Source organism: Paroedura picta, chromosome 2, assembly GCF_049243985.1.
Source record: "Paroedura picta isolate Pp20150507F chromosome 2, Ppicta_v3.0, whole genome shotgun sequence".
Classification (NCBI taxonomy): domain Eukaryota; kingdom Metazoa; phylum Chordata; class Lepidosauria; order Squamata; family Gekkonidae; genus Paroedura; species Paroedura picta.
In genome coordinates this window covers 4,449,047-4,476,185 of record NC_135370.1, presented here as the reverse complement: position 1 = coordinate 4,476,185, position 27,139 = coordinate 4,449,047, and the positions used below count along the sequence as shown (strand labels likewise).

Here is a 27,139-nt window from a genome sequence, read left to right as displayed (position 1 = left end):
TGCCACTCCTCCACCTCTTCGATCTATTCTGTTTTTTCTGAACAGTTCATATCCATCCACCATTACATTCCAGTCATGAGAATCATTCCACCAAGTTTCTATGATGCCTACTAGATCATACCTTTCCATCAGCCTGAGAAGTTCCAGCTCTTCCTTTTTATTGCCCATGCGTTAGTATAAAGACATCTGAATCCTTTTACTTTCGGTTCCCTATGAGCTGGCCTGACCGAACAAATGACCAAATGACCAAATGAACAAATTAAGGAATTGAAAAAAGCTGCTTCAGGTGTTCTGGCAGCATCATGAAACCTTAAGGATTACCACCCTGTCTTTTCAAGAACGAGGCCCTCCGTGGCATGACATGGCCGCCTCCAGAAACATCCTCCCCCTGCCCCCAATCCAGCAGATGACATAAAAGGGTAACGGATAAAACACAGAAGTAAATAAAACACTCTCTGCTAACTTTTATAAATAATAAATCAGTACCAGAGCCAAATGCTATTTTAGTCTGCGCTCATTAGAGTGACCCACTCCCTGGCTTGTGGCTGCCACGTGTGAGGGGGGTGATTATAGCTAACCCAGAATAGTCAGGTGTTTATTTCACTCTAGGAGTCGGTAGCTAAGCAGCGGCAGTGGCAGAAACCTCATAACTGAGGCCCAGGTGAGATTCTGCTTTTGCGGCAGACTTCAGAAGCCAGAAACACAAATAAAAGCGGATGAGCAAGAAGGGCCCTTCATGTTATCCCGCTGCAAAAGGATGGGACTAATATGGGTTTGCTACCCAGCCTCAATCCAGACTTCCCCCCCTTTTGACTATGGAGGAACCCCTATTTTTCAGGCTTTTAGGAAACCTGGAAGTGCTGACATGCCCCTTCCAAGAAGTGAGCCCAGAAATAAAATGTGGGAGCCAGCCAAGCAATCCATCATTTCCCTTGTGGAGGAAGAGATGAGGCCCGTAGAGCGGCAGGGGAAGGGGGCTCCAGTGATGTCTAGGGATGTCCGCGACCATCCGAACTTCTGGGAAAGGCAGCGGAACCCCCAGGGAGCTCTCGTGTGACCCCAGGGTTCCCCAGAACCCTAGTTGGGAATCCTTGATCTACACACTGGTGCTGACCTTGATAGCCTTGCCTAATCTCGCCAGATGTTGGGCTGGCCTTGGCTAGTTCTTGGATAGGAGACTCCAAGGAATACCAAGGTCACGAGGTGGGGATAAGGTAAAGGTATCCCCTGTGTAAGCACCAGGTCATGTCTGACTCTTGGGGTGACACCCTCTAGCGTTTTCATGGCAGACTCAATACGGGGTGGTTTGCCAGTGCCTTCCCCAGTCATTACCATTTACCCCCCAGCAGCAAGCTGGGTACTCATTTTACCGACCTCGGAAGGATGGAAGGCTGAGTCAACCTTGAGCCGGCTCCTGGGATTGAACTCCAAGCCTCATGGGCAGAGCTTCAGACTGCATGTCTGCCGCTTACCACTCTGCACCACAAGAGGCTCTTGAGTTGGGGATAGGCCATGGCAAACTGCCTCTGAGCATCCCCTGCCTTGAAAACTCTGTGGGGCGCCATAAGTGAGCTATGGCTTGAACCTATACACTGTATCCTAGCAGTCGTAGAAGAGCTGGGTTTTATATACCGCTTTTCTCTACCTTAGAGAAAAGCAGTTTCCCAACATATTCCCTTCCTCCCCCCAGAAGGGTACCTTGTGAGTGAGGTGAGGCCACCTCCCATTCCCCAAGAATCCCTGTTTTCAGATTCCAGACTGGGAGTAAAAACAGGGGTTGAATTGAGAATGCACATTTAGCTGGCAGACTGCCTTTGTGCTTGGCAGGTCAAAGAGCACCCAGGCGGATTCTAGATAATCCACAGGAGGCCTGCATACTTATCAAACCAAAGAAGGTCCACCAGCCACATATCAGTAAATTTCCTGTAACCAGTTCATTTCTTTTCATGCTCACTTATGTATCTACATTTCAGTTATACAGATGGCATGCAGCACTCAGCTCACATCTTTTCTAAAAAGCATCCTAAGACACCACATTTCCTTTTTTGCATCCCAAACAGACTCAATTTAAGGGGAAGCCGCCAGTCTCAGTTGAAGCTCTTGTCCTGGAAAACCTGAGATCCTAAGTTAGGTCAGTCATTATGTTTATTACATCCACAGTAATTAAACTCTCACAAGTAGGGTTGCCAGGCCCCTGGTGAAGGCAGGGGTCCCCTGCTGCCAGCCCCTGGCCAGCAGGAAGACTTACTAGTAGAGAAGGCCTAGGCCTTCTTGCCAGCATCAAACAGGAAGTGATATCATCACACCAGCAACTTCCTGGCAATCCTCTCTGAAATTTGGGCAAAAAGCTTTATGATAGAAGACAACTTTTTTGCCCAAGTTTTTGCCCAAACACGAAGGTGTCACCCCAAAGTTGCTGATGTGATGATGTCATTTCCTGTGTGACCCCAGCACTGGGCCCTAGGCCTTATTTTTTCTAGTGGTAAATCCCCCTGTCCCCCACCAGTTGCCAGGAAGGACCTGGCAATTGACTGAAAGGCCAGTGGTGGGGACATAAGGGGATGCAACACTGGCAACATGGCCAACCTGACTACATCATTTCCAGATATTTATTTTATGATATTTGTATACCGCCCTCCCCATAGGCTCAGGGCGGTTCACGTGGAACGTAAAGGAACTCCATTTTTCATATTGAATAAAATGGTAATGATAACGCCGGCTCATGGCGGGTTACATAACAAACCCAACACAATAAAATATAATCCCCAGTTAAACCCCCCATTAAAATCCCATAAAATTACAAAAAAGTACAAAACCGTATGGCGGAAAAAATAACAATCCATCTTAACAACCCAACTACCCATCTTAACAACCCAACTACCAACCGAGATTGACTGGGGAAGGCATTGGCAAACCACCCCATATTGAGTCTGCCATGAAAACGCTAGAGGGCGTCACGCCAAGGGTCAGACATGACTCGGTGCTTGCACAGGGGATACCTTTTCCTTTATCTTACCAACCGAGATGGTTGGAGAGGGGGGTGATAACCAACCACGCCAATAATAGAACCGGAGAGCCCCATCCCATCTTCCACCGGCACTGGCCTCATCCATAGACCTGGCAGAAGAGCTCTGTTTTGCAGGCCCTGCAGAAAGCTGAAAGCTCTCCCAGGGCCCACAGCTCTTCTGGGAGCTCATTCCACCAGGTGGGGGCCAGAACCAAAATGGCCCTGGCCCTGGTCGAGGCCAGGCATACATCTCTGGGGCGAGGAATGACCAGCAAGTTGGTACCCACAGAGCGCAAAGCCCTGCGAGGGGGGCACAGGGCGACAAGCAGTCCCTCAGATACGTGGCTCCCAGATAGCAAAGGGCCTTGAAAGTCAAAACCAAAACCTAGAACCTGATCTGGGCTGCAACTGGCAACCAATGTAGCTGCCTCAGCACAGGCTGGATATGGGCCCTCCAAGGTGTTCTTGTGAGCACCCTAGCAGCTGCATTTTGCACCAGCTGCCCTTTCTGGGTCAGAGACAAGGGCAAGCCCGTGTAGAGCGAGTTACAGAAATCAATTCTGGAGGTGACTGTCGTATGGATCACCACACAGGGAGGGTGCTAGTAGCCACACCTGGCAAAGATGGAAAAAACGCCTGGCGAGCCACTTTCTTGACATGTGCCTCCATGGTCAGTGAGGCATCCAAGATCACTCCCAAATTCCTGGCTTGGGGCGCGATAGTAAGTTTTGTCCTGACCAGGGAGAGTAACCACACTTCCTGTTCTGGCCCCTTAGCCGAATAATAATCAAACAGGTCTATGGTTGTCCAAGTCAGGTGCATGGACTCCTGGGAGGGAGGTTCAGCTAGCTCTAGCAATCACTGGAAACACTATGGTTTTATCAAAAAGTCCCTGACAATTCCTAGAGCTACCCTTCTGTCACTTCCAGGCTGTATCCACTTGACAGAGCAACAATGGTAAAGTGGCTTCTCTTACCGCCACCACTCCACGCACTGGTGGGGAACAAGCCTGGCTGGCAAGAGGCTTTCCACCAGAGCAGGCGGCCTAGACTCACAACATGCAGATGCTCGAGGCGTTAGGCACTGAATTGTCTGTCGAATTCGGTAGATCACTGTGGTAATAGTGATCTTGATCTTGGCACAATCCTTATCCAATGGTGGTAGTTGTGAGCATTAACCGTTTTCATCTCTGAAATTATTTAACCGCATCATTTCATTAAATAATTAAAATTTTAAAATGCAAACCAGCATTCTGGTGCCAGCCCCTATGCCTTGCTCGCACAGAAATCATTCTCTGAATAAGACAGAGGAGTTTTATCCCTTTGTGAAATGGCATGATGCAAGCTTTACAAACAACAACACCTCCAATTACGTCAAGCCTTCTGTGCTAGCAGAAATGAACTGTAGGTTACATGGCATTAAAATACATTTTACAATGTGTTACAACCCTTTTTGTTGTTAATCCAGGGCACTAACCCCAACATTAACCCACACGAGAACAGCAATTTGGATCCCCCAAAAGATTCCTATTAGCCAGGCAAACAGTGAAAGTCTCCACTCACTTCTCCAACTCCAGTCTCTCTCCTCAGAGTTATGGCTCCAGCTTCTAGTTCTAATGCAACCCACGATGTGGACAAGAGACATCTGCCGTTAATGGTGCAAGCCACTTTTCCTTACCAAACAATTTATGTACCTTGTTCACATCTGATTTCTGGGTTTCGGTGAATGAAATCAGCCCTGTGAATGGAATAAGCTTGTCCGATATCAAGCAGGACTAGCCCAGGTCAGTATTTGGATGGGAAAGAAGTCCCAAGCTGTGGAGCAGAGGCAGCCAATGACAAGCCATCTCGGAAGCCCTCACTAGGGGGCGCCATAAGCTGGCTGTGGCTTAGTGGCAACCTGTCCATGACATTACATAACCCAAAACTCCGCAGTAAAGCAAGGTGAATTGAATTACATTGTTTCCCATGCATCACTTTAAGAACCCAAATGTACAACTAGACAGAGCACTTATATGATCTAGAAGGGTACACATAATTTAGAGATAAATTCATTTTCCTCCTGACAAACTTTAGAAAAAAGCACAAAGTAGTTTACAAAACGCATTTTTGAAATTATTTTGAAATTATCACTCTGTGGCAAATAGCAGCACACTAGGAACGTTAGCCGAAAGCACACACAAAATACCACATAAAGATTACATCAATCAGAGGTTCATCTATGCCACAGCCTCCTGAGTTATCAAGGCGAGATTTTTTATTTTCAGATTTTATTAACTCTAACACAGACAAATTGTCAAAATGGTAAAGGCTGTCCATCGAGATTTATACTCCCTGCTCCCACTGTCATCTGATTAAAATTCGCAGACAGATACAAAAGTTTCCTGGCTTTCCCCCCATTCCCAGCGTGAAATGAATAGTATCAGACCCCAGGGAGCCTCCCTTGCTGTGGGCTGTAGAAAGCTGGTCTGGCAACCACAGGGGCAAGGGGCTTCTGCTAGTTCCAGGGGAGGAACTTTTGTCATCACTAGCAAACATGTACGGTCTAAACCAGGGGTAGTCAAACTGCGGCCCTCCAGATGTCCATGGACTACAATTCCCATGAGCCCTTGCCAGCGAATGCGGAAGAAAACACAGAATCATGGCGCAGTAAAAATTGAGTTGCTGAATGCTGAATGTTAAGTTATAAACTGCTTTATTTCGTTACAAGTTCTCATTGTTAAAGATGTTATATATTCAAGTCAAGATGTTTAGCATACTGTATTGTTTCCAATGTAAATCGCCCTGAGCATCAAGGGAGAGCGGAATATAACAACTCCCTTGGGATTATTAGAAGCCCCTGTGACTGTGGCAGCATCTTCTTCAGAAGTTAGGCCCTGGCCCCTTACACCTAAGGGGGAGAAGGGAAGCATGCAAGCCAGGAGTTGGGGACTCCCTCACTGGCTTCTTTGCTGCCTGCGGTTTGATTTGGGGGTTATGGATGAAGGAAAACAGGGGGTCTTTATTGAATCTGCAGATGACACTGAACTGGGAGGAGTAGCAAACACACCAGAAGGCAGAATCAGAATACAAGATGAACTTGACAGGCTAGAAAACTGAGCTAAAATGAATTTAAGTTGTGATTAATGTAAAGTTCTGCATTTAGGTAGGAAAAATCAAATGCATCACTATAGGGTGGGTGAAACTTGTCTTGGCAGTAGTACATGTGAAAAGGATCTGGGGGTCTTAGTAGACCGCACATTGAACATGAGTCAACCGTGTGGCTCGGTGGCTAACAAGGCAAATGGGATTTGGGTTGTATTAAAAGACATATAGTGTCCAGATCACGTGAGGTAATGTTACAGCTTTACTCCACTCTGGTAAGACCTCACTGGGAGTCCTGTGTTCAGTTTTGGGCACTTCAACTGAAGAAAGATGTAGAGAAACTGGAGTGTGTCCAGAGGACGGCAACAAAGATGGTGAAGAGTTTGAAGACCAAGATGATTGAGGAAAGGCTGGGGGAGCTTGGTCTGTTTAACCTGGAAAGAAGATGACTAAGAGGTGATATGATCACCATCTTCTAGTATTTAAAAGGCTGCCATAAGAAGGACGGAGCAGAGTTCCTTTCTGTTGCCCCAGAGGGTCGGACCAGAACCAGTGGGTTGAAATTAATTCAAAAGAATTTTTGGCTGAACATGCGGAAGAAGAAGTTCCTGACAGAGTGGTTCCTCAGTGGAACAGGCTTCCTTGGGATGTGGTGGGTTCTCCTTCCTTGGAAGTTTTTAAACAGAGGCTAGTTATCAGACAGAAATGCTGATTTTATGAACGTAGGCAGAGGGTGAGTGGGTGGGCAGAAAGGGATGTGCCAGTGTTTGTCTCTTGTGGCCCTTCCTTGCATACCCAGAGAATTGCTGATCACCACTGTGGGATGGTAGGTGAATTCCCTCCAGGCCAGGCTTGATTCTGGAGACTTTTTGGGGGGGAGATTGCTTGGGGTCACTATGGGTGGGCAGGTAGTTGTGAGTTCCTGCATTGTGCAGGGGGTTGGACTAGATGAGCCTGGAGGGTCTAGGATTATGATTCTATGGATATAGGCTATAGTACAGCCAGGCTGGCCAGTCTCATCAGATCCTGGAAGCTAAGCAAGGCTTGCCCTGGCTAACACTTGGATGGAAGACCACCAAGGAAGCTCAGGGTCGCTACACTGAGGCAGCCAATGGCAAACCAGCTCCGAACATCCCTTGCTTTGAAACCCTACAGGGTCACCACAAAGCGAATGCTAACTTGATGGCACTTCCCAATACACTAAATGTATCTTCTGCATTTCTCTCTCACACAATTTTGGATGTTCTTGGATGAGACCTTTCATCTATTTTGTCACCATTTTCTTCTCAAACTTTTATAAGAACAGGCCAGTTTTTAATAAATTGTTCAAAACTATCAACCACTGAAGTCCACTGAACATCTTGAGGAAGAATTAGCTTGGCTCCTCCTGCTGTCTTCAGTAACTTTAAAATAATCTGGTCCTCCATCACTTTATGAACACAATTCAAAACATTGCTTGTTACCTACAATGGGTGGTGGAATCTCCTTTGTGGGAATCTTTTAGGAGGAGATTGGATGAGCACCTGTCAGGAGTGGAGGACTGGACAGAATGACCTCTTGTGGTATATTCCAGCTCTGTGTGATTCTAAACTCAGCAAGGGATAGGGAACCAGATACTGATTCATTGTTAAGAGATTAAGGGTAAGCACATGTGGCAGCACACACATGAAGTTGCCTTAGACTGAATCAGAGCACTGGTCCACGGGAGTCCGTGATGTCTGCTCAGACTGGCAGCAGCTCTGCAGAGTCCCAAGCGGCAGCCTTTCGCATTTCCTGCTCCCCACCAGGAGATGCTGGGCATTGGACCCCCAAGACCTTCTGCAAGCCAAGGAGATGCTCCTCACGAGCTGTGACCCCTCAATGTACCATGCTTGTGCCTAGAATTACTTCATTTTGAATATGATAAATGTAATGTGCTGGAAGAGCCTCTTGTGGCGCAGAGTGGTAAGGCAGCAGACATGCAGTCTGAAAGCTCTGCCCATGAGGCTGGGAGTTCGATCCCAGCAGCCGGCTCAAGGTTGACTCAGCCTTCCATCCTTCCGAGGTCGGTAAAATGAGTACCCAGCTTGCTGGGGGGTAAACGGTCATGACTGGGGAAGGCACTGGCAAACCACCCCGTATTGAGTCTGCCATGAAAACGCTGGAGGGCGTCATCCCAAGGGTCAGACATGACCCGGTGCTTGCACAGGGGATACCTTTACCTTTATCTTTACCTTTAATGTGCTGGACTCTGGGGAAGTGTGTGAATTTCCATTGATTCCCACCTCCCACTGCAGACCTCCAGTCCCCCCCCCCACTGGTTCCCCATCTCCAGGAGCTGCATTTTTGTTTTGTTTTTTTATATATATTTTTTTATTTTCATAAAGATAGAAATATAGAAATGAGACAGTATAAGTTGTTAATACAAAGAACAGTAAAATATAGTCTTCATTTGTTACACTTAAACCCCCTCCATTAAGTGTCTCCTTTTAGTTAAGCTTTGAGTTTGGGCTGGGAGGCACTACGGAGATAGACTTAATAATACAGATTCAGCTTACATAGGAAATCTAAGACCCCACATTAACGACACAATTTTTTCCCTGAGAAGCTCCTTTAAGTCGATTACTTTCAAAACAGATCCATGTATCTTTTGGTTGATTCTGCATTTTTGGTCATATTTGGGCCTGCAGTAAGAAGGAGGGGGAGTCAGCCAGTTATGCTGCAATGACAGAAATCTTCCCAGGAGCAGAAGTGTCCCCTGGTATCCAAGCTGGTATTTGATTTTAAGGATCTGATTTTTATCCACCCTGATAAACAAGTGCAAAATATTAGCTAAATTCTCCAGCCCTATACCAGGGTTGGCCAAACTGTGGCTCTCCAGATGTCCATGGACTACAGTTCCCATGAGCCCCTGCCAGCATGCTCTGGAAAGGACTCGTGGGAATTGTTGTCCAAGGACATCTTGAGAGCCACAGTTTGGCCACCTGCCGTATAGTTCTTCCCTCTTAAAGTTTATTGCAAGTCAGCTTCCCTCTCCAGATGCCTAGGGAAGAAAAACAGTGGATCGGCACTTCGCGCAACATGCTATATAGTGCGTACAGAACCATCAGATAAGCAGCAAGCTGGATCTTTACCTGTTGTCATGGTATCTAGAGGGATGATGCTGTAGCACATCTTGCAGAAAACGTTCCATTAAGCTAGTGGTACCCAAACGATTCCTACAGTACGTGGCAAAGAGTCTGTGCTGGGAACTGTATACATGCTGGGGGGAAAAGAGAGGAAGAGAAGTTGGGTTTCACTTATTAGTTTCTTCATCATGTTGATTTGGTAGCCCACCCTCTCTGCTGAGGTGGGCTCAGGGTGGTGGACAGTTATAACCTATTTGATTCAAGTTCATAAAGTTATGCAAAACTAAAACTGCATCCATTAGTACACAAGTACGAGAGGGATCCTGGTGCATGCCAGGTGGCTTAGGCTGGTGCGCTTCGGTGACCATTCAAGCCCGAAGTCGCGCTGGCCGCTTCAGGCTTGAATGGCTGCTGAAGTGGCCGAAGCCCACCAAAGCCCACATGCCTGCTTGTAACTGTAATTTCTGAGATCTCCTTTCCCACCCAAACTCTGGAACATAAAATGACTGGGCAGGTGGAGCCCTAGCAATACGGCAGCCAGGGCAGGGCGGGTGTAAGGCCGCCCTTCCCAACTTTTTTACCATTGAGAAACCCCTGAAACATTCTTCGGGCTTCGAGAACCTTGAGAAGTGGTGCAATCGTGCAGAATAGGGTTGGGAAGCAGAGGTGTTAGCTACTAAGACTCTTTTCACACAGTCATATATACTGCCGTCTGATATATAATACTGCATATATGACATTCTTAGTATTGGAGTTGGTGAGCGTTGTGAGTTGGACTGTCCAGGTTACATCTTTAAATAGGAAAGCATCTGTTTCTATGACATAAACCTGCCACTCTCAACTTTTTCACCATTGAGACACCCCTGAAACATTCTTCAGGCTTCAAGAAACCTCAGAAGATGGTTGGGAAGCACAGCTATGTCCCCATCCACCCCTGTGGGCCCCCTTCAGGCTCATCACTGGCCCATTTTGGGAGGGGGGGGCAGGTTGACACGGCTATGTATATGGTGATGTCACCCAATAAATGTTTAACACATTTTTTAAATACATTAACAATTAATTAACTCCCACCCATGCTGGAGGTAGCATTACACCTGGACAAGTTACCTGTCCACACATTGACTGATGGAGGGAGAATGGGCATGAGTGTTGGCCCCACGATGCAGCTACCAAGTCACTCGCATGGTGCGATCACGTGGTGTGCACTTCCTCACCATGATCGGCAAAATTTGGAAAGCAGCACTGCAGATCCTGGGGATGGAGTGGACCTACACACACTTTCTCCATGCATTTGCCCCTTGAAGACAACTTGGTGGCCGTGGGAGGCTCGGCGACTGGGTGCTCATGTCCCCTCCTCTTCCCTGCACAACCAGTCAGTGCATAGATGGGTGGTTTGTACGGGGCTGATGACTAAGGAGAAAGTGAAGAGCATACAGAGGGGGCCCGGAAGGCGGGCAGTGAAGTGGCAAGGGGCCGGAACTTCTGCCCTGCCCCAGTCAGTTGCATCCCTTCTTTGCTGAGCTCACAGAATTTGCGGTTTCCAAAGCACTATGGGAAGAAGATCCTGTAATGGAAGCTGCACTGTCGGGCTACTATAGACTCCTCCTGCTCTCAGTGCTGGAGCATGGGGTCTTCTTGCCCAGACGTTTCCTTCCAGCTACACTCAGCTAGGGGGAAGGGGAGTGCAGGTGAATCTTGTGCCACTCCTTACAGCCCCTCCCAACAGCCTGGAGAGTGGTGGCTGGAGCCATGAGAAGGGGAGGAGCTAAGGCTGACTGGGGGAAGAGTCAGGACTTCCTGTGTGATGGGCAGGCCTGTGTTGTCCCCTAGTTTACATGCTTCACCTCCTGCACCCTTTTCCTAAAGTTGTTGGTAGAGGACTGCAGTTTGTTAGCATAAAACTGGTTTAACGTTGAAAAGAACCCTTTAGGGCCATATGCAGTCAGAACCCAGTGTACCTGGACTGCCTCGCTGCCTATGCCCCCCAAAGAGCACTATGCTCTGCCACCATCGCTTGGCTATGGATCCCTGGCCCAAAAGAAGCCCCTTGACCACAACCAGGGCCAGAGCCTTCTCTGTCCTGGCCCCCACCTGGTGGAACGAGCTCCCGGAGGAGATCAAGGCCCTGACAGAACCTAAACAGTTCCACAGGGCCTGCAAGAGGGAGCTCCTCCGCCAGGCATTTGGTTGAGGCCGATCGGAGTCAGTAACATCTTCAGGGCCCCTGAACCTCCCTCCCAAGAACGCCTGAACCATGGACCTGATGACCTGTTATGAATCAGACTGTTACCTTCAATTACAGTTGCTATTGTTATGGTTATTATTGTTACAGCTCATTTATATGTTATGAAGAAACAAAGTTCCATGTAGTGTTTATGTTCCATGTGAACCGCCCTGAGCCTCAGGGCTATAAGCCACCCTATCCCTTATTTTTAAACTTTCCTGCCCATCCTTGTACATGGGAAACCAGTCAAGCCCTTCTACACATCACTGAAAATGGGTTTCCGTCATGGACGATGAGGAGAAGTCCAGTTCTCATACCTGTTCAAGGTTACTGTAGTGTACATGGCAACAGCTGCAGTAGCCTTGCCTGTTCTGCCTGACAGAGGGCCCAGGCCCGGCCGGCTCAGGTTCTTGTGTGCTTAAAAGGAAAAAGAAAACAAGGAACTTGTAATATACGGAGTCGGAATTTTCCAAGGGCCAAGACAACAGAGAACATCTGATGGGTGACTGTGTGGATCTGAAGCAGCCTTTGGTCTGTCCAGTAATATCTTTAAGACCAATACCATTTTATCCAAGGGAGAATCATAGAGTTGGAAGGAACCTCCAGAGTCATCTAGTCCAATCCCCTCAGAATGCAGGAAATTCACAACTACCTGCCCACCCACAGTGCCCCCAATTCCATGTCCAGATAATGCCCCCCTCCGCCCCCAAAAAACAACCCAGAATCCCTGACCAGTCTGGTTTGGAAGAAATGTGCCTTCTGACCCCAAAAGTGGCGATCAGCATTTCCCTGGGCAGGCAAGGAAGGGCCACAAGACCGACACAGTCCCTTTGAGGGTTGGGTGCTTTGGCGCCCAAAGCAGCTGGTCTCTCCCGGCGCAGCCAGTGCCGCGGGGGGGGGGGGGTGTGTCAGTGCACCAGCGGGCGCACTGACGCCTGTGCCTCCCCTCCACCCCCACGGCATGGTGTTGGCTGCGCCGGGAGAGACTGGCCACAATCTGCTGAACTCCCCAGAGGTATAGGCTTCCATGTGCACCTGGACTTCTTCAGATACGGAATAAAACTCTAGTTGGCCTTAAAGGTACCATTCGACTCAAACTTTGTCCAACATTCCTCTTTGAATACAACGTTAGACTAGGGAATTGGTTGTTGTTCCACTGATATTTGTCAGGTTCCCTTAAATGCAGCATTCAATCTGGGGGCGGGGGGGGGGGGAATCCCAGAGATCATCTACTTAGACCAACCTTTCTCCACTTTCTTACCACTGAGAAACCCCTGAAACATTCTTCAGGCTTTAAGAAACCCCAGAAGTGGCGCGATCGTGCAGAATAGGGTTGGGAAGCAGAGCTGTGGACACGCCCACCTGGGGCCCCTCTCACTCCCTCCAGCCCCATCATTGGTGAGAGGGGTTGGCATGAACATATATGGCCACATCGCCCAATTGATGTTTAACAAATTAAAATATATATATGCAAAATTAATTAACTCCCACCCATCCGGGGAACCCTTCCAGGGCTCTCAAGAAACCCCAGGGGTCCACAAAACCCTGGTTGAGAGAGCCTGATGCATGCTGTCTTTCACACTGAATCCTAACAATTAAAATGATTCAAAAAGTAAGAGTTTGAATTTTAACAATGCCTCCTGGAAGAGCTACACTTTTGTCCAAGCCGATCTCTGGCAGGGGGAGACCACGTCCTCCATAAATTACTTGCCTCCTACCAGAAATATTCTCCCCTTTAGTTTTTCTTATATCAAAATGGTATAGTTTGGAATCATCACTCTTTCTAAATAGCTAGGCGTTATACTGAGCTCCAGTTTATCATTAGAAGCATCACTAAAAGCATTAAAATATACAAACAGTTAAAAGTAATTGCTTAAAACCGCTAGCCCCGTAGAGGATGAGGGAGGGACACCCAGAGCAGATGTAAGCGTGATGGAAGAGCTCCATCTTGTGAGCCGTGCGGAACTCTCTCAATCATTTGACAAAAAGCAAAGAAGGGAAAGATCCTGGCCATAAGAACATAAAAAGAGCCCTGCTGGATCAGACCAGTGGCCCATCTGATCCTCCAGTCCATCTCATGTAGTGGCCAACCAGTTCCTCTCTGGGTCCAACAAACAGGGCGTGGAGACCAAGGCCCTTTCCCTATACTCCCTGCTAGACTGAGGTGCTCTGAAGAATTTACACAGTTTTCAGAATGCTGAGAGCTAGTAAAAATTAAAGATATTCCACAAATGGTTATCACATTACCCATACAGAGTACTCATCATACATTGCAGGGAACAACGTAAAGAACTGGCAGCATCATACCTGGAAATTAATTATCAGTTATTACTAGCTGACACAGTGCTGCTAACTAAAAAGTTGCTTAATGAAAACAGATTAATCTAATCCTCAAGTGCTTTCTGTGATGGAATTACCAACTGTAATGAATTCAACTCAGCATTGTTTTGCGATCATGAGGCCCTTTCCAATGCCTGGTGGAGAAGCCGACACTGTTGGAGAAAGGCTTCAGAAATTATTCACAATTGGCCCCAAGTTCAGAACTTTCCTACAATAAGACTGGCTCATGCATGAAAACAAAAGCAAGTCATGGAACCACAGAGCTGGAAGGGGCCTGCAAGCTCATCTAGTCCCTGCACAATGCAGGAAACTCACAACTACCTGCCCCCCCATAGTGACCCCAATTCCATGCCCAGATGTTGCCTCCCAAACCAGAATCCCTGGAAGAAATTCGCCTGCGAACCCCAAAGTGGCAATCAGCATTTCCCTGGGCAGGCAAGGAAGGGCCACAGAGCCAAGCACAAGTATCTGACCACAAACATGCCTATGAAGTCAATTGCTTCATGAATCACTCCCTCCATGGAAAATATTTATTGTGAAAACCAGGGGCAGAAGAAATTAACCTGCTTTGAGGCTTGTTATTGTTGTTTTAAACACAAACAAGCTAGCTGCTCCACATGCTGGGGTTGCATACATTCTAAAATGGAATTTGCTTCCCTGCAGTTATTCCTTCTCTTGGCCCCATGAGAAAGTCTGAACCGCGTCAAGGGAAACCTAGTTTTTTAAAGCAGTGCAACACAAGCAGTATGGCAATCCCGTGTAGATTGACAAGCAAATCAAAACCACCAAAAGATGCACAGAAAACAGCTGAAGCAATTGATACAGAAAAGGCAAGTTAGATCCTCAAACATAGTTTCCTTTAAGGAGAGGAGCCAACATTAAGGGAAAGTGATTACAGTCCTTTCTTAAGGAATCCTCCTGGCCAGACTTTGTCCAGAGAGGTAGAATCAGCAGTAGATGGCTCTACAGGGGGCGTCCGGTTTAGTTCCAAGCAAACAGCCCATTGGTTGCACTGGTTGCTGGAACGAGAGGATGCCTTAGCACCCTCCAAGTCAAGCTTTCTCAACTAGGGCTTCTTGATGGCCCTGGGAGGGTCTCCTGAATTTTAAACATATTTTTAAAAATTATAAACATTTATCAGGTGATATGACTATATATGACCATGTCGACCCATCTTCCCTCCCAAAATGGCCAACAATGGGCCTGGAGAGGGTGGGAAGGGGGGCCCTGCATGAGTATGTATGTACACAGCTCTGCTTCCCAACTATGTTCTGCACGATTGCGCCACTTCTGGGGTTTCTCAAAGCCCAGAATATGCTTCACGGATTTCTCAAGCGAAAAGATGTTGTGATAGGCTGCCCCAAGTCAGTCCACTCAGCCGATAAATGAGAACACTCAAATACAAATGGCTGTGAAGGACTCAGGCACCAGTCAAGGTGCCTATTTTGGTCTTCTGCGGCTGAACTGCTAATGGTTTTATTTGTGGCTACATTTCAACCACGCAAAGGTCTTAAATATCACCATGCTAATTTGGTCTGAGTGCTTGAGATAATAAGGTGATGCTGCTGGTGAGATTTTTGCTGAAAGATAAAACAGAATGTAAGATTAACTAATTAATGAGGTATCCGTGTAGGTAAACAATTTTCAGAATCGATTGAAATCACATCATAATCACAAGATGTCATAGTCCCGCCGTATACCACATTGATTAAACTGCAACTGGAGTCCTGTGTGCAGTTCTGGAGGCCTCACGTCAAAAAGGAGGTGGGCAAAATGGAGAGGGGGCAGAGGAAAACGAGGATGAGGATCCTGGCAGCCCTATGAGCCAAGACCGAGGGACTTGGGCATGTTCAGCCTGGGGAAGAGGAGGTTGAGAAGGGACAGGGAGCCTCTCTTGAAGTACCTGAAAGGTTGTCCCTTGGAGGAGGACAGGGAAAGGTTCCTGTGGGCAGCAGAGGAGAGGACCCACAGTAATGCGTTTAAACTATGTGGACAACAATATTGGCTAGATATCCTAGTCAGAGTAGTTCAGTAGTGAGATGGACTGCCTGAGGAGGTGGGGAGCTCCCCCTCACTGGTGGTCTTCAAGCAGCAGCTGGACGAATACTTATCCTGAATGCTTTGGGCTGATCCTGCATAGAGCAGGGTGTTAAACTAGACTGCCTGTATGGCCTCTTCCAACTCTATGATTCTATGAAATACTAAAACCCAGCATGGATTTGATTATGCTGCATGGCTGTTTGAGTTCTGGGCAAGAAAGCGAAAGATACATATAACAGCTACGTTATCATATATTGAGGAAGTATCAAAAATGCAGCTTGTTTCCAATTATGCTTTCATTTCACTCACCTGCTGCTGCTCTGTTGTTTTAAGGAGCCTTCGTTAATTTTTCTTTCTGCGCCTATGAGAAAGGGCAAAATAGAAAAAATCTGCATATTATGGTTCAGAGCAGCGAAACTGTTTTTCAAGCAAGGGTTGCCGCTGCAATTCTGCCCATATTTTGAGTCAAAGAAGACGCTTACCTTTTGCCGAAGCAGCCGAAGCTCCATCGGCTTGCTTGTTCCAATCAAACATCTGTAAAACAAAAGTCAAATTGTTGCACATTAAAACTGAACACAAGCAAAGGCCACTCAATCAAATCAGAGAGTAAGATTACATTAAAATTTGTTTATGGTTAACAGTTTAAAGTGCTGAATAAAAATATGTTACTTTATGAAGTCATCTTTTCAAGAAAATGCTTACTCCAGATGCTGACAGTTCCGGGAGAATTACAGCTTCCAAACTGCCATGATGAGGCCTGGCCAGGAGCCAAAAGGCCCACAGAAGCATCAAAGTTCCACTAGCTGGACCTCGAACTCCCACACACAGAATGGAGTTCACTAGAATCCGAGACCACAGGCATCACTAAAACAAACTATCTTATACCCTATCTTATATAATCATTAATTGAGCCATCCCAATCACTTGGATGAGCTAGACCATCCCACACCTGGCTTCTAGAGGTGGGAAGACACACCCAGGCCGCCGAAGATAAGGGCTGCTAAGAAGCATGAGAAAAAGAGGGCAGTTTCCATGGGAGTGGATTATCACCATTCTCCCACAAGACTCAGGGCAACAAAGCACTAGCTTGTAACAAGGATGGAATATCACAGGCCTCATGTCCAGGTAAGATATTTATGAGATGGCAAACTGAGACATGGGAAGGGGGAGCTGCTTTTCAAGAACATCAAAACTTGGGGAATACCAGTTCAGGTTCTAGAATCGCTTTCAGCAAGAAGAGTAAGAGATCAGGACAAATGTAGTAAAATCCTTCTTTTAATTTTAACACAATAAGACTAATGATGACCCATAAAAGCTAATCTACTGCAGTGCTGATATAAACAGAACCCTGCAGGAAAACGGGGCTTCCCCTTGACAGCATGTGGGGAAACAAAACTCTAGACTATGGAGGTCTCATGAATTTTCAACCTAACCCTCTGGTGTGAAGAGCAGAAAAATGAGGCTGACCCTTGTAGAAGGAACAGCTAGGACAGCCAACCTCTAAGGGGCACCTTAGAGATTTCATGGCATTGCAGCTGATCTCCAGAGGGTGGCAATTAGCTCCCCTGGAGGAAATGGCTGCTTTGGAGGGTAGACTGCAAGGAAATACCTTGCTGAGGTCCTTCTCTTCCCCAAACCCTGTCCTACTTAGTTCCCCTTCCAAACCCCCAGGAATGACTCAGTTTGGAAATGGCAGCCTGGGGTACATTCATGCAGTCCCATTCAGAGAATCATGTAAATACTATCGCAATGAAGACATGACTACAAACTGCCGGAGGAGCATCACTGTGGAAATTCAACCTCAGTCCTCAAACAGGGACTCAGGTAGGTAGATTTAACTGACACTCAGCAGCTCTCAACACTCTGGAAAATTTGGGATGCTCTAATTTTTTCTCTTGTTAAGCTTTAAGCATATGTTCTGCAGCATAAGTTAAAGCACAAGTTCTGTAGGTACTATAATTAACCAAGTAAACACAAGATGTCATAGTCCCATTGTATACGGCACTGGTCAGACCACACCTGGAGTACTGTGTGCAGTTCTGGAGGCCTCACTTCAAGAAGGACGTAGATAAAATTGAAAGGGTACAGAGGAGAGCGACGAGGATGATCTGGGGCCAAGGGACCAAGCCCTATGAAGATAGGTTGAGGGACTTGGGAATGTTCAGCCTGGAGAAAAGGAGGTTGAGAGGGGACATGATAGCCCTCTTTAAGTATTTGAAAGGTTGTCACTTGGAGGAGGGCAGGATGCTGTTTCCGTTGGCTGCAGAGGAGAGGACACGCAGTAATGGGTTTAAACTTCAAGTACAACGATATAGGCTAGATATCAGGAAAAAATTTTTCAGTCAGAGTAGTTCAGCAGTGGAATAGGCTGCCTAAGGAGGTGGTGAGCTCCCCCTCACTGGCAGTCTTCAAGCAAAGGTTGGATACACACTTTTCTTGGATGCTTTAGGATGCTTAGGGCTGATCCTGCGTTGAGCAGGGGGTTGGACTAGATGGCCTGTATGGCCCCTTCCAACTCTATGATTCTAACTCAATAGATCAGTCATTACCGATACTCCCCATTTCAGATCACTTCACAATAAAATGAGGGTAGATTGAAGGAGCTCTGCGTGTATATGCTGAAACAGACATTTAACACACTTCCTTAAAAACTTACGTTTTTCTTGACTTTCACGTCCACAAGGAAAGTGAACTTCAATGTTTTCAAGCACCATTATCTCATGAGAAAGGTGACTTTCCAAGCCAGATTCTTATCAGTTTTCATCTTTCATCTTGTAAATAAAAATTAAAGCTGTTGAAGTCAAATAGTTTTTTACTCTGGAAGCAAATCCTATAAGTCAAAAAGTAAAATCACATCTTAAAACTAACTGTATTTGAAAGCTGAAGGGTTTTTTTTAAGGGTTCTGGGCCTTTTGACATCTAGAATGCACTCCCTTGTGATGAATGTGAAATCCCCCAATACCTTACCATTCAAACAATTACAATGCCCCTGTAGAATGGGTGATGAACTTATATGGCAATATACATATTTAAAGGAAGACAACTCCAGAAAGCAGATAAATATTGTGACCTCTAGTTTACGAGTGCAGGGGGAAAAAACAGTCTCTATATAATTTATTATATTATAGCAGGGGTAGTCAAACTGCGGCCCTCCAGATGTCCATGGACTACAATTCCCAGGAGCCCCCTGCCAGCGAATGCTGGCAGGGGGCTCCTGGGAATTGTAGTCCATGGACATCTGGAGGGCCGCAGTTTGACTACCCCTGTATTATAGTTATATACCGCCTTCCCTGAAGGCTCAGGGCGGTTTACATAAAACAGAAAACAATACAGATAATTCAGTAATTGTAACAATAATAATACAGGGGTAACAGTAGACAATATAGTAAAATGGGAGAACAGTAGAGAGAACATTAAACCAACTATTGCATCCCGATGGCCCTCAGGGCTGGACAAATCATAAAAAGCACACATCATTTTTTTTTCCTGCTGACAAATCCCCCATAGGCAGCTCATTCACTTTTGCTATTTCAAGCATCCTCAGAGGTAGAAAACACCAGGAACCCAGTCAGTTTTCTTCTTTAACATCTGTCATCTTGTTCCTTGTGTCTCATGCAGTGAGCTTGTGAGCTCACTGGAAGAGAGACCCGCATTTTCTGCTTATGCAGTAAAGCACCATGGTGCGGTATAATTCACACCATCTGGATTCACTGCTACAGAGTGCAAGCCTGGCGGTGCTGGAAATCATCCACTAAGGCAACCAGCACCATCTCCACCCCATGGCCAGGACAGAATCCAGACTGGTGTGGGTTGAGAGCTAGTTTCCTCCAAGAATGCCAGGAGCTGGTCTGCCACTGACCTTTCAACTACCTTACCTAGGAACGCAAGATGCAAAACTGGGCAGTAGCTGGCCAGGTCTCACAAGTCCAGTGATGACTTCTTCAGCAAAGGGTGAACCACCGCCTCCTTCAGTACCTCTGGGAACTCTCCAATAGATAGGGAGAGGTTGACAATTTCCCTAGAGGGCCTCTAATCCACATGTCCCTCAATTTGAGCAACCAAGACAGACAAGGAACAAGGGGGCAGCTGGTCACCCTCACCGATCCCAGGAACTTGTTTACTTTGAGAGCCGCCGAAAACCATCAAACATATCCCCCATGACGGGTCTCTAGTTCCCTTTCTATATTAAGGGTGTCACAAAGGTTGTGGCAGAGCGACAAGACCGTATCTGCAAAAAAGCTCGCTAATGCCTCACAGCCAAGTGCCAACTGGCTACTTTTTTGGCACCCCTCCTTGAGGGCAGTCAAGGATCAAACTGCCCTAAATAACTGGGCCGGGCGATAGCTCACAGATGCAAAAGAGGCAGCATAAAACTCTTGTTTAGCTGCCCTAACCACCTATTATGCCCCTATCATGTATATAAGTGTGGGTGGGTTGAAGGGAGTGGGATGAATGAATGAGGGGAGTTCATCTCACCTTTCTGTGGTTGAGCTACTTGCAGTCTTCCCTGAATAATTCTTCCTACAAAGGGAAAGAAAGGGCTTCAGGACAGGAACTTAAACCACCAGGGAGAAAAGTGTCTGGAGGAAAGGGTTTCCAGGAAAGAAATTAAGCCTGGGGTCTCCCCTCCAGGATTCACACATGACTGAGCCACAGCCAGGATTAAAGACACCAACTGTGTGTCAATGGAACTTCAGTTGCTGACAGTTACCTTCAGAATGTAAAGAGCAAATCAGTGAGCAGCACTGCAATTCTGTTTAATACAAGCTGAAAATATATGAAACTTCATATATACAAACAGACCAGGTTGTTTTGGGGGGAAGCAATGCTCCCAATCAAATAGGAGTCATGGCCTGCACAACTGGCTGCTTATCAGGACAAAAGCTGCCCATGTGAAGCCTGAGAAAGCACTGAAACTGCAATCCTGAAAAGGCAACAAAAATGCAGGTCTTTTGAGCACCTAGCAGCAGCATCTGGCTTAGGGAGCCGTAAATTGCGCAGGCCCTTTACAGTGCGAGAAAGGAAGAAAGGTTCAAAACATAAACAGGTTCTGTTTTTCTCAGGCCCTTTACAGAGCAAGCAGGAAGTACATTACGATACGATAACATTTATTGTATATAGCCAAAGGCCAATACAAAACATAATTAAAAACAATATGGTACAAATACGAATAAAACAATATTTCTCCAATATTGCGAACATAAAATTGTAAGTTACAATAAGAAAAATATGGTGTTCCAAGGTGGGGACACCTGTAAAAAAGCTTTGCCTCGGATCTTCCTGGCGGCCAGAGCGAAAAGGGCCACCCCATATGAACCACTGCTCAAGGAGGCAGTGGTTCGCCCTCTTCTGAAAAAACCATCGCTGAATCCGCGGGACCCCGCCAGCTACCGCCCGGTATCGCATCTTGCATTCCTGGGCAAAGTGGTTGAGAGGGCCGCCGCGGACCAGCTCCTAGCATTTTTGGAGGAAATTTCGGCCCTTGATCCATACCAGTCTGGCTTCCGTCCTGGCCATGGGGTGGAGACCGTGCTGGTCGCCCTGACAGATGATCTCCGGCGCCAGCTAGACCGGGGCGGGTCGGCCATTCTCGTGCTATTAGACCTGTCAGCCGCATTTGATGTGGTTGACCACGAGCTCTTGGTTCACCGCCTCGCTGATACTGGGATTGGAAGGGTGGCTCTTAAATGGCTATCCTCCTTTCTAGAGAACAGGTCACAGAGGGTCGCTGTGGGGGAGGAGTTATCCGACTCCTTTGCACTCCCATGTGGGGTGCCACAGGGAGCGGTGCTCTCCCCCACGTTATTTAACATCTATATGCGTCCCCTGGCTCAGCTGGTACGGAGTTATGGGCTTGGGTGTCATCAGTACGCTGATGATACCCAGCTCTATCTCTTGATGGATGGCCGGCCAGATCTCCCCCCAGAAAAATTCGCCAGTTGTTTGGAAGCAGTGGCTGGATGGATCAGGAGGAGCCGCCTGAGACTCAACCCCTCCAAGACGGAGGTCCTTTGGCTAGGCCGAAGGGAGCAGGAACAGGAAGCGCGTCTTCCCTGCCTGGACGGGGTACAATTGTCATCTGTGCCCCAAGCCAGGAATTTGGGAGTGATTCTGGATACCTCACTTTCCATGGAGGCCCAGGTCACTAAGGTAGCTCGGACGGCGTTTCTCCATCTACGCCAAGCTCGGCTACTAGCGCCCTACCTGCCCCCGGAACACCTGGCCACTGTGATCCATGCAACGGTTACTTCTAGATTAGACTTCTGTAACTCGCTCTACGCGGGCCTACCCTTGTCTCTAACCCGGAAGTTACAGCTGGTACAGAATGCAGCTGCACGGGTCCTCACTAAATCATCTTGGAGGTCCCATGTTCAGCCTCTGCTGAAGCAGCTGCACTGGTTGCCAGTTTGTTTCCGGATTAGGTTCAAGGTTTTGGTACTAACCTTCAAGACTATACGCGGCTTGGGTCCTGCATACTTGAGGGACCGCCTATCTCCTTATGCCCCCCGCAGGGTACTTCGCTCTGCGGGTAAGAATCTGCTGATGATCCCAGGACCCCGGGAGGCACGCCTGGCCTCAACAAGGGCCAGGGCCTTTTCGGTCCTGGCCCCTACCTGGTGGAACGAGCTCCCTGAAGAGCTGCGGGCCCTGTCGGAGCTCTCTGAGTTCCGCAGAGCCTGCAAAACAGAGCTCTTCCGCCAGGCGTTTGTCTAAGGCCGGGTGATGGCCCGGGGCTAAGATCGGACCCCTCTCCCCGGAGGGGGGAGGCCAGTACTAGACTGACCTGGTTCCCCAGATTGTTCCACCCTATGCCCAATTATCCATCCGTTCCCTTCTGCTCATCCAGTGGGCCTGTATGGGAATAGTTTAATCGCCATCATTGTGACTCAGTCATTATTTTAATGGGGTTTTAATGGGGAATTTTAATGGTTAATATATTGTATTTGTTTTAAAACATTGTGAACCGCCGCGAGCCGGTTTCCGAGAGCGGCGGTCATACAAATCAAATAAATAATAATAATAAAAATATAGGGGTCGACATCTGATAACAGGTAGGTGACTTTGCCAAAATCAGAAGTGGGGCATGAGTTCGGTAGTGACTGATGCAGCATATTAGACCTGATACAAGTACAAATCTGCTGCCCCAAAGGTATTGTAGCCGTAGCACAGCCATTATTAAAGCACCTTCTGCATGGATTCAGGATGCAGAGAAGTCAGCACGGGAGTCCGTGGAGGGAAACGTCTCTCGCCAGGAGTTCCCACGGGGGCTGCCCACTCTGATTCGGAGCATCGGGGGGGGGGGCTTCGGTGGTCTCCCGGCACCTCCACCCTCTCGGCTGCCTTCCCGGGAAACGGATCGCAGGACAACTGCAGCGAGCGAGGGGCGAGGGGCGCCTGCCGGAGCCGCCGCTGCCAAAGGGCATTCGGTCACGAGCCCCCCCTGGTCCCCGGCGAGGGAGGGAGGGAGGGAGGGGTGGCCAGACCCAGGGCTTGGGGGGGGTCTGGGGGGGGGTGCAGCGCCACGGAGCCCCCCCTCCCCCCGGCATCCATTTCCCCCAGTCGAGGGAGGGGGGGTCCAGGCCCCACCCGGAGGTTGGCACCCCTACTTGGGAGCCTCACAAACTCGCCCCCCCCCGCCCTTCAAGAGCCGCGATCTCTCCGCTGGGGGGAGGGGGGGCTCCCTCCGGAAGCAGCCACCAGGCCCCGCCCCCCGCGCCCCCAAGAGGGCCACAGGGCGCCCCCTCCGCCTGACGCCCCCCACCCCTGACCCCCCCCCCAGGCCCGGAATGCCCGCTTACCTCCATCACGCTGCTCCCCCGCCCCAGGCGCCTTCCGTGCCACGCGAGGGTCAAAGGGCGCGGCGCCTGCTTCCGGTTCCGGGTCGGGGGAGCATGGAGAGGGGGCACCTGCCGGCCAGAGCGGGCGGTTGGGCGAGGGGGGCTTCTTCCGCCCATTGGGGGCCGCTACCCTGGGGGGGAGGGGGGAAGAGCCCCGCTGTGGGGCTGCGTGCGGAAAATAATACAGCTTAACCCAGGGGTGGGCCAACTGTGGCCTTCCAGGTGTCCATGGACTACAATTCCCATGAGCCCCTGCCAGCGAATGCCTTCCAGATGTCTTCCATGGGAATTGTAGTCCATGGACATCTGGAGGGCCACAGTCGGCCCACCCCTGGGTTAAAGGGAAGGGCTGTGCTTGGCAGGCGTCGCTCGGGCTGGGCTCTGGAGGGCCTATTTGTTAGGATTTCAGATATTTTTAGAGAGACGTACCCATCCCTGGGCTCCCGTTGGTGCCAGACCGGCCTTGGCAGGGTTGTCCTTTGCCCTCCCTCCCTCCCTCCGCTTTTAATCACAGCATTCTGAAGAAGACGGCCCCTTCCCCTCACCTGCCCTTTCTTGGGTAGGGTGAGCACTTTCGTTTGAGCGGGATGCTTCTGGAGTTGGTCAAAATGTTGTGTCCCGAGGAGGACGGAGGCCGCTGCCTTTTGGATCCAGGCTGATTGGAGAGAATTAAAAGTTTTCCGTCAAGGGCAAGCAACATCATCATCTCGCAGGGCTCCCCGTGCTTTGAATGTCTGCAGGCACCTTTGGGCTTCTAACCGGAGCTGTTGGAGCCAGCCACGAAATGGCTGCTGCAGGAGGAAGAGCCCACCACAGAATGTCAGGGAGCAACATTTTGCATATCCTAGTGCTGGAGGGAGCAAATCAGCATGCTTGAATATTAGGGAGGTGGGCGCTGCATCACTCTAATATGTTCTCTCCTTCAATGGGATGCCCCTCTCGCTCTTGACCTGAGAGCTGCCCTCTGACAACTTCCCGTCTCGTTTTGTTTTCTCCCTCTGCATCAGCCATTCTCAACCTTTTTTGGGCCAGAGGCCTTTTAGGAACTCATCTCAGGTCTCAAGACTCCTTGTAGGAGGCTGATGGCTCATGCAATTAAAGAAGGCATAAGCTAAAAGGGAGATAACTATACTCAATGTATCTTGCTTATATAAACAGACGTTTGACCAAGAGAAGCATGTGGGTTTATTTTTTTTCTTAAATACATTAATTCAAACACAAACAGATTCCATGATTTCTTCCCCCCTTTAACAATGCTCAAACTTTCTAGCAATTCACGACATCATATGTGACAAAAAGGGTATTTCATTGGTTCAGTTAGTAGGGGCCTCCATAAAGCCTCTGGGATTCTCTTACATTTATCAGTCTGTGGTCCCATTCAAATGTTCCAGGGTTCCTCAGGGAGTCGTACGGCCCTCATTGAGAATGGCTGCTCTATGTGGCCTTCCATGGAAACACATGTCTCTGTAGGTTTCTCCTGTAGAGATTAACACCCTCAGAGATTAACATACATGACACTGGACAAGCGTGAAAGTCCTCTTTAGATTAGGCTTCTTTCTCTTCTCTTGACTGAAGAAGAAGTGTTTGGTTCTTATACGCTGCTTTTCTCTACCCAAAGGAGTCTCAGAACAGCTTACAGTCACCTTCCCTTTCCTCTCCCCACAACAGACAGCTTGTGAGGGAGGCTGAGAGAACCCTGATAGTACTGCTCAGTCAGAACAGCTTTAACAGTGCTGTGGCAAGCCCAAGGTCACCCAGCTGGTTGCATGTGGGGGAGAGGGGAAGGGTTCGCCAGATTAGAAATCCGCACTCCCAACCACTACACCAAGCTGGCTCTAAATATCAATTGGAACAACTTAAATGTAACTTTAACTTTTTTGCAGTACTTGGGAGATTTATTTACTGCACTGAGTATTATTCCTCTATGACTGAGCAAAACTCTGTTGTATTAACCAAATATCTCAGTAGGATTATGAGCCCAGCACATTTCTGCTCTGCTCTATTTACTGAATATCTAGTAGTATATCTAAATATCTCATAACTCTTCATTATTTTAGGCTAAAGCTCTGTTTAGCAGGAGATCGTTTTAAGTGAGCATATTGTTACAGAAAAAATAGTTGCATATACACAGGTTACCTTCAGTCAGACAGTAAAGCTCTTGTGCAGAAGGGGCAGCTGCTGCTGAAGCAACATTTTAAAAATCTGCCTAGCCAGTCAGAAGCCCTGCTGAGCAAATCCCCCAATTTGTCCTGCCCACTTGGAAAGCACTTGGAAATGTGTCAATGCTGCAGTGCCCACAACCACGACACTGAGAAATCCTGGCATAACGGAGGAAGAAGAGTTGCTTTTCAAGGCCCACTTTTCACTACCTGAAAGCATCTCAAAGTAGCTTCCAATCACCTTTCCTTCCCTCTCCCCTTTGAGGTAGGTGGCGCTGAGAGAGCTCTTTGAGGTAGGTGGAACTGAGAGCTCTGACAGAACTGTGGGTAGCCCAAGGTCACCCAGCTGGCTGCATGTGTAAGAGCGAGGAATCAAACCCGGCTCTCCAGATTAGAGGCCACCTCTCTTAACCATTACACAAACAAATTGGGAAACTGACAAATAATAGAAATGAAAAAGAGGGGTGATGTGTGAATGTTTTTGGTTTTGGGTAACTTAACTAGTCCCTGCTGCAAAATGCCTTCACTTGCCAGCTCTTGTGTGCAACCCAGCAGAGCAGTCTCCTCGTCAGTCTTGACGTAAAGAACTGTCAAAACTGATAGCTGGCAAGTCTCCCTGACTACAGCAGCTGGTGTGCATAAGTTTTTCCTGTTTGGTCGTGCTTCGTTATATGACCTGTGGGAATAATGATGGAGCAGGAGAGAAAAAAAGTTATTTTAAAAGACAAGTTTTTGGATGAAATAAGATTTGAGCTGTTTGTAAAATGATGTATGATAGGGAAGGTCTGTTTGGATGAGCAACAACACGGCAGGGTCAATTTGGCTGAGCAACACTGATGTGTCCAGGCCTGTTTGCTGAGATCTATAACTTAGAGGGTGATCTGAGTCTGTTTTGCTGTGTCCATGAGTAATGGACTATTGCACCAAAGAAGTTGTTAAACGTAGGCCTTCTATGCACTGGTGCTCTTTGCTTTTATTGTCCATTTTCCTCAGGTGTATTTTTCTCTTTTGCTTGCCCATTCACTTCACAAATGGGTCGGGCTTCTATTTTGCTTCTGCATGGATTTGGCTCCCTTGCGGGTTCAGTTCGTTTTCCATTTGCTGTATGTCCATTTTTTAAAAGTCCTGTTGCCCCAGTTTTTCCTCTTTCCTGGCTCCCAAGGTGAAGGAAATTCACAGGCAGAACAATTCTATCGAATTTTCCCCTTCCCCATGAAGCCACACCTTCGTCACCAAGTTGTGCTGTAGTCTGTGCTCATTGGCGAGTTTCAGGCAGGTGATGCCATTTGAAATAGTAAGAAGAGATTCTTAAAACTGCTTTCACTTTTGGGCAACCATATT

At 47.9% G+C, this 27,139-nt stretch overlaps 1 protein-coding gene across 4 annotated transcripts in view; it reads right to left on the bottom strand.

Moving 5' to 3' along the window:
- Positions 1–23,662, bottom strand: part of ZDBF2 (zinc finger DBF-type containing 2) — a 39,189-nt gene extending 15,527 nt beyond the window's left edge. Inside the window, exons 1-7 of one of the 4 annotated variants that reach the window (XR_013227970.1) lie at positions 23,601–23,662; positions 20,278–20,322; positions 18,458–18,572; positions 16,284–16,335; positions 16,111–16,162; positions 11,739–11,838; positions 9,204–9,331 (exon numbers count right to left, since the gene is read on the bottom strand). Coding sequence is in view for 3 of the 4 variants with exons in the window: in XM_077319244.1 (XP_077175359.1) it covers positions 9,204–9,331; positions 11,739–11,838; positions 16,111–16,162; positions 16,284–16,335 (332 nt within the window). In the remaining variant the exon portion in view is untranslated. Of the gene's footprint in view, positions 1–9,203; positions 9,332–11,738; positions 11,839–16,110; positions 16,163–16,283; positions 16,336–18,457; positions 18,632–20,277; positions 20,323–23,600 lie in introns of all 4 variants that reach the window. The other 3 variants (XM_077319244.1, XM_077319243.1, XM_077319245.1) reach the window with 3 other exon arrangements.
- Between the last annotated feature and the right edge of the window lie 3,477 nt (positions 23,663–27,139).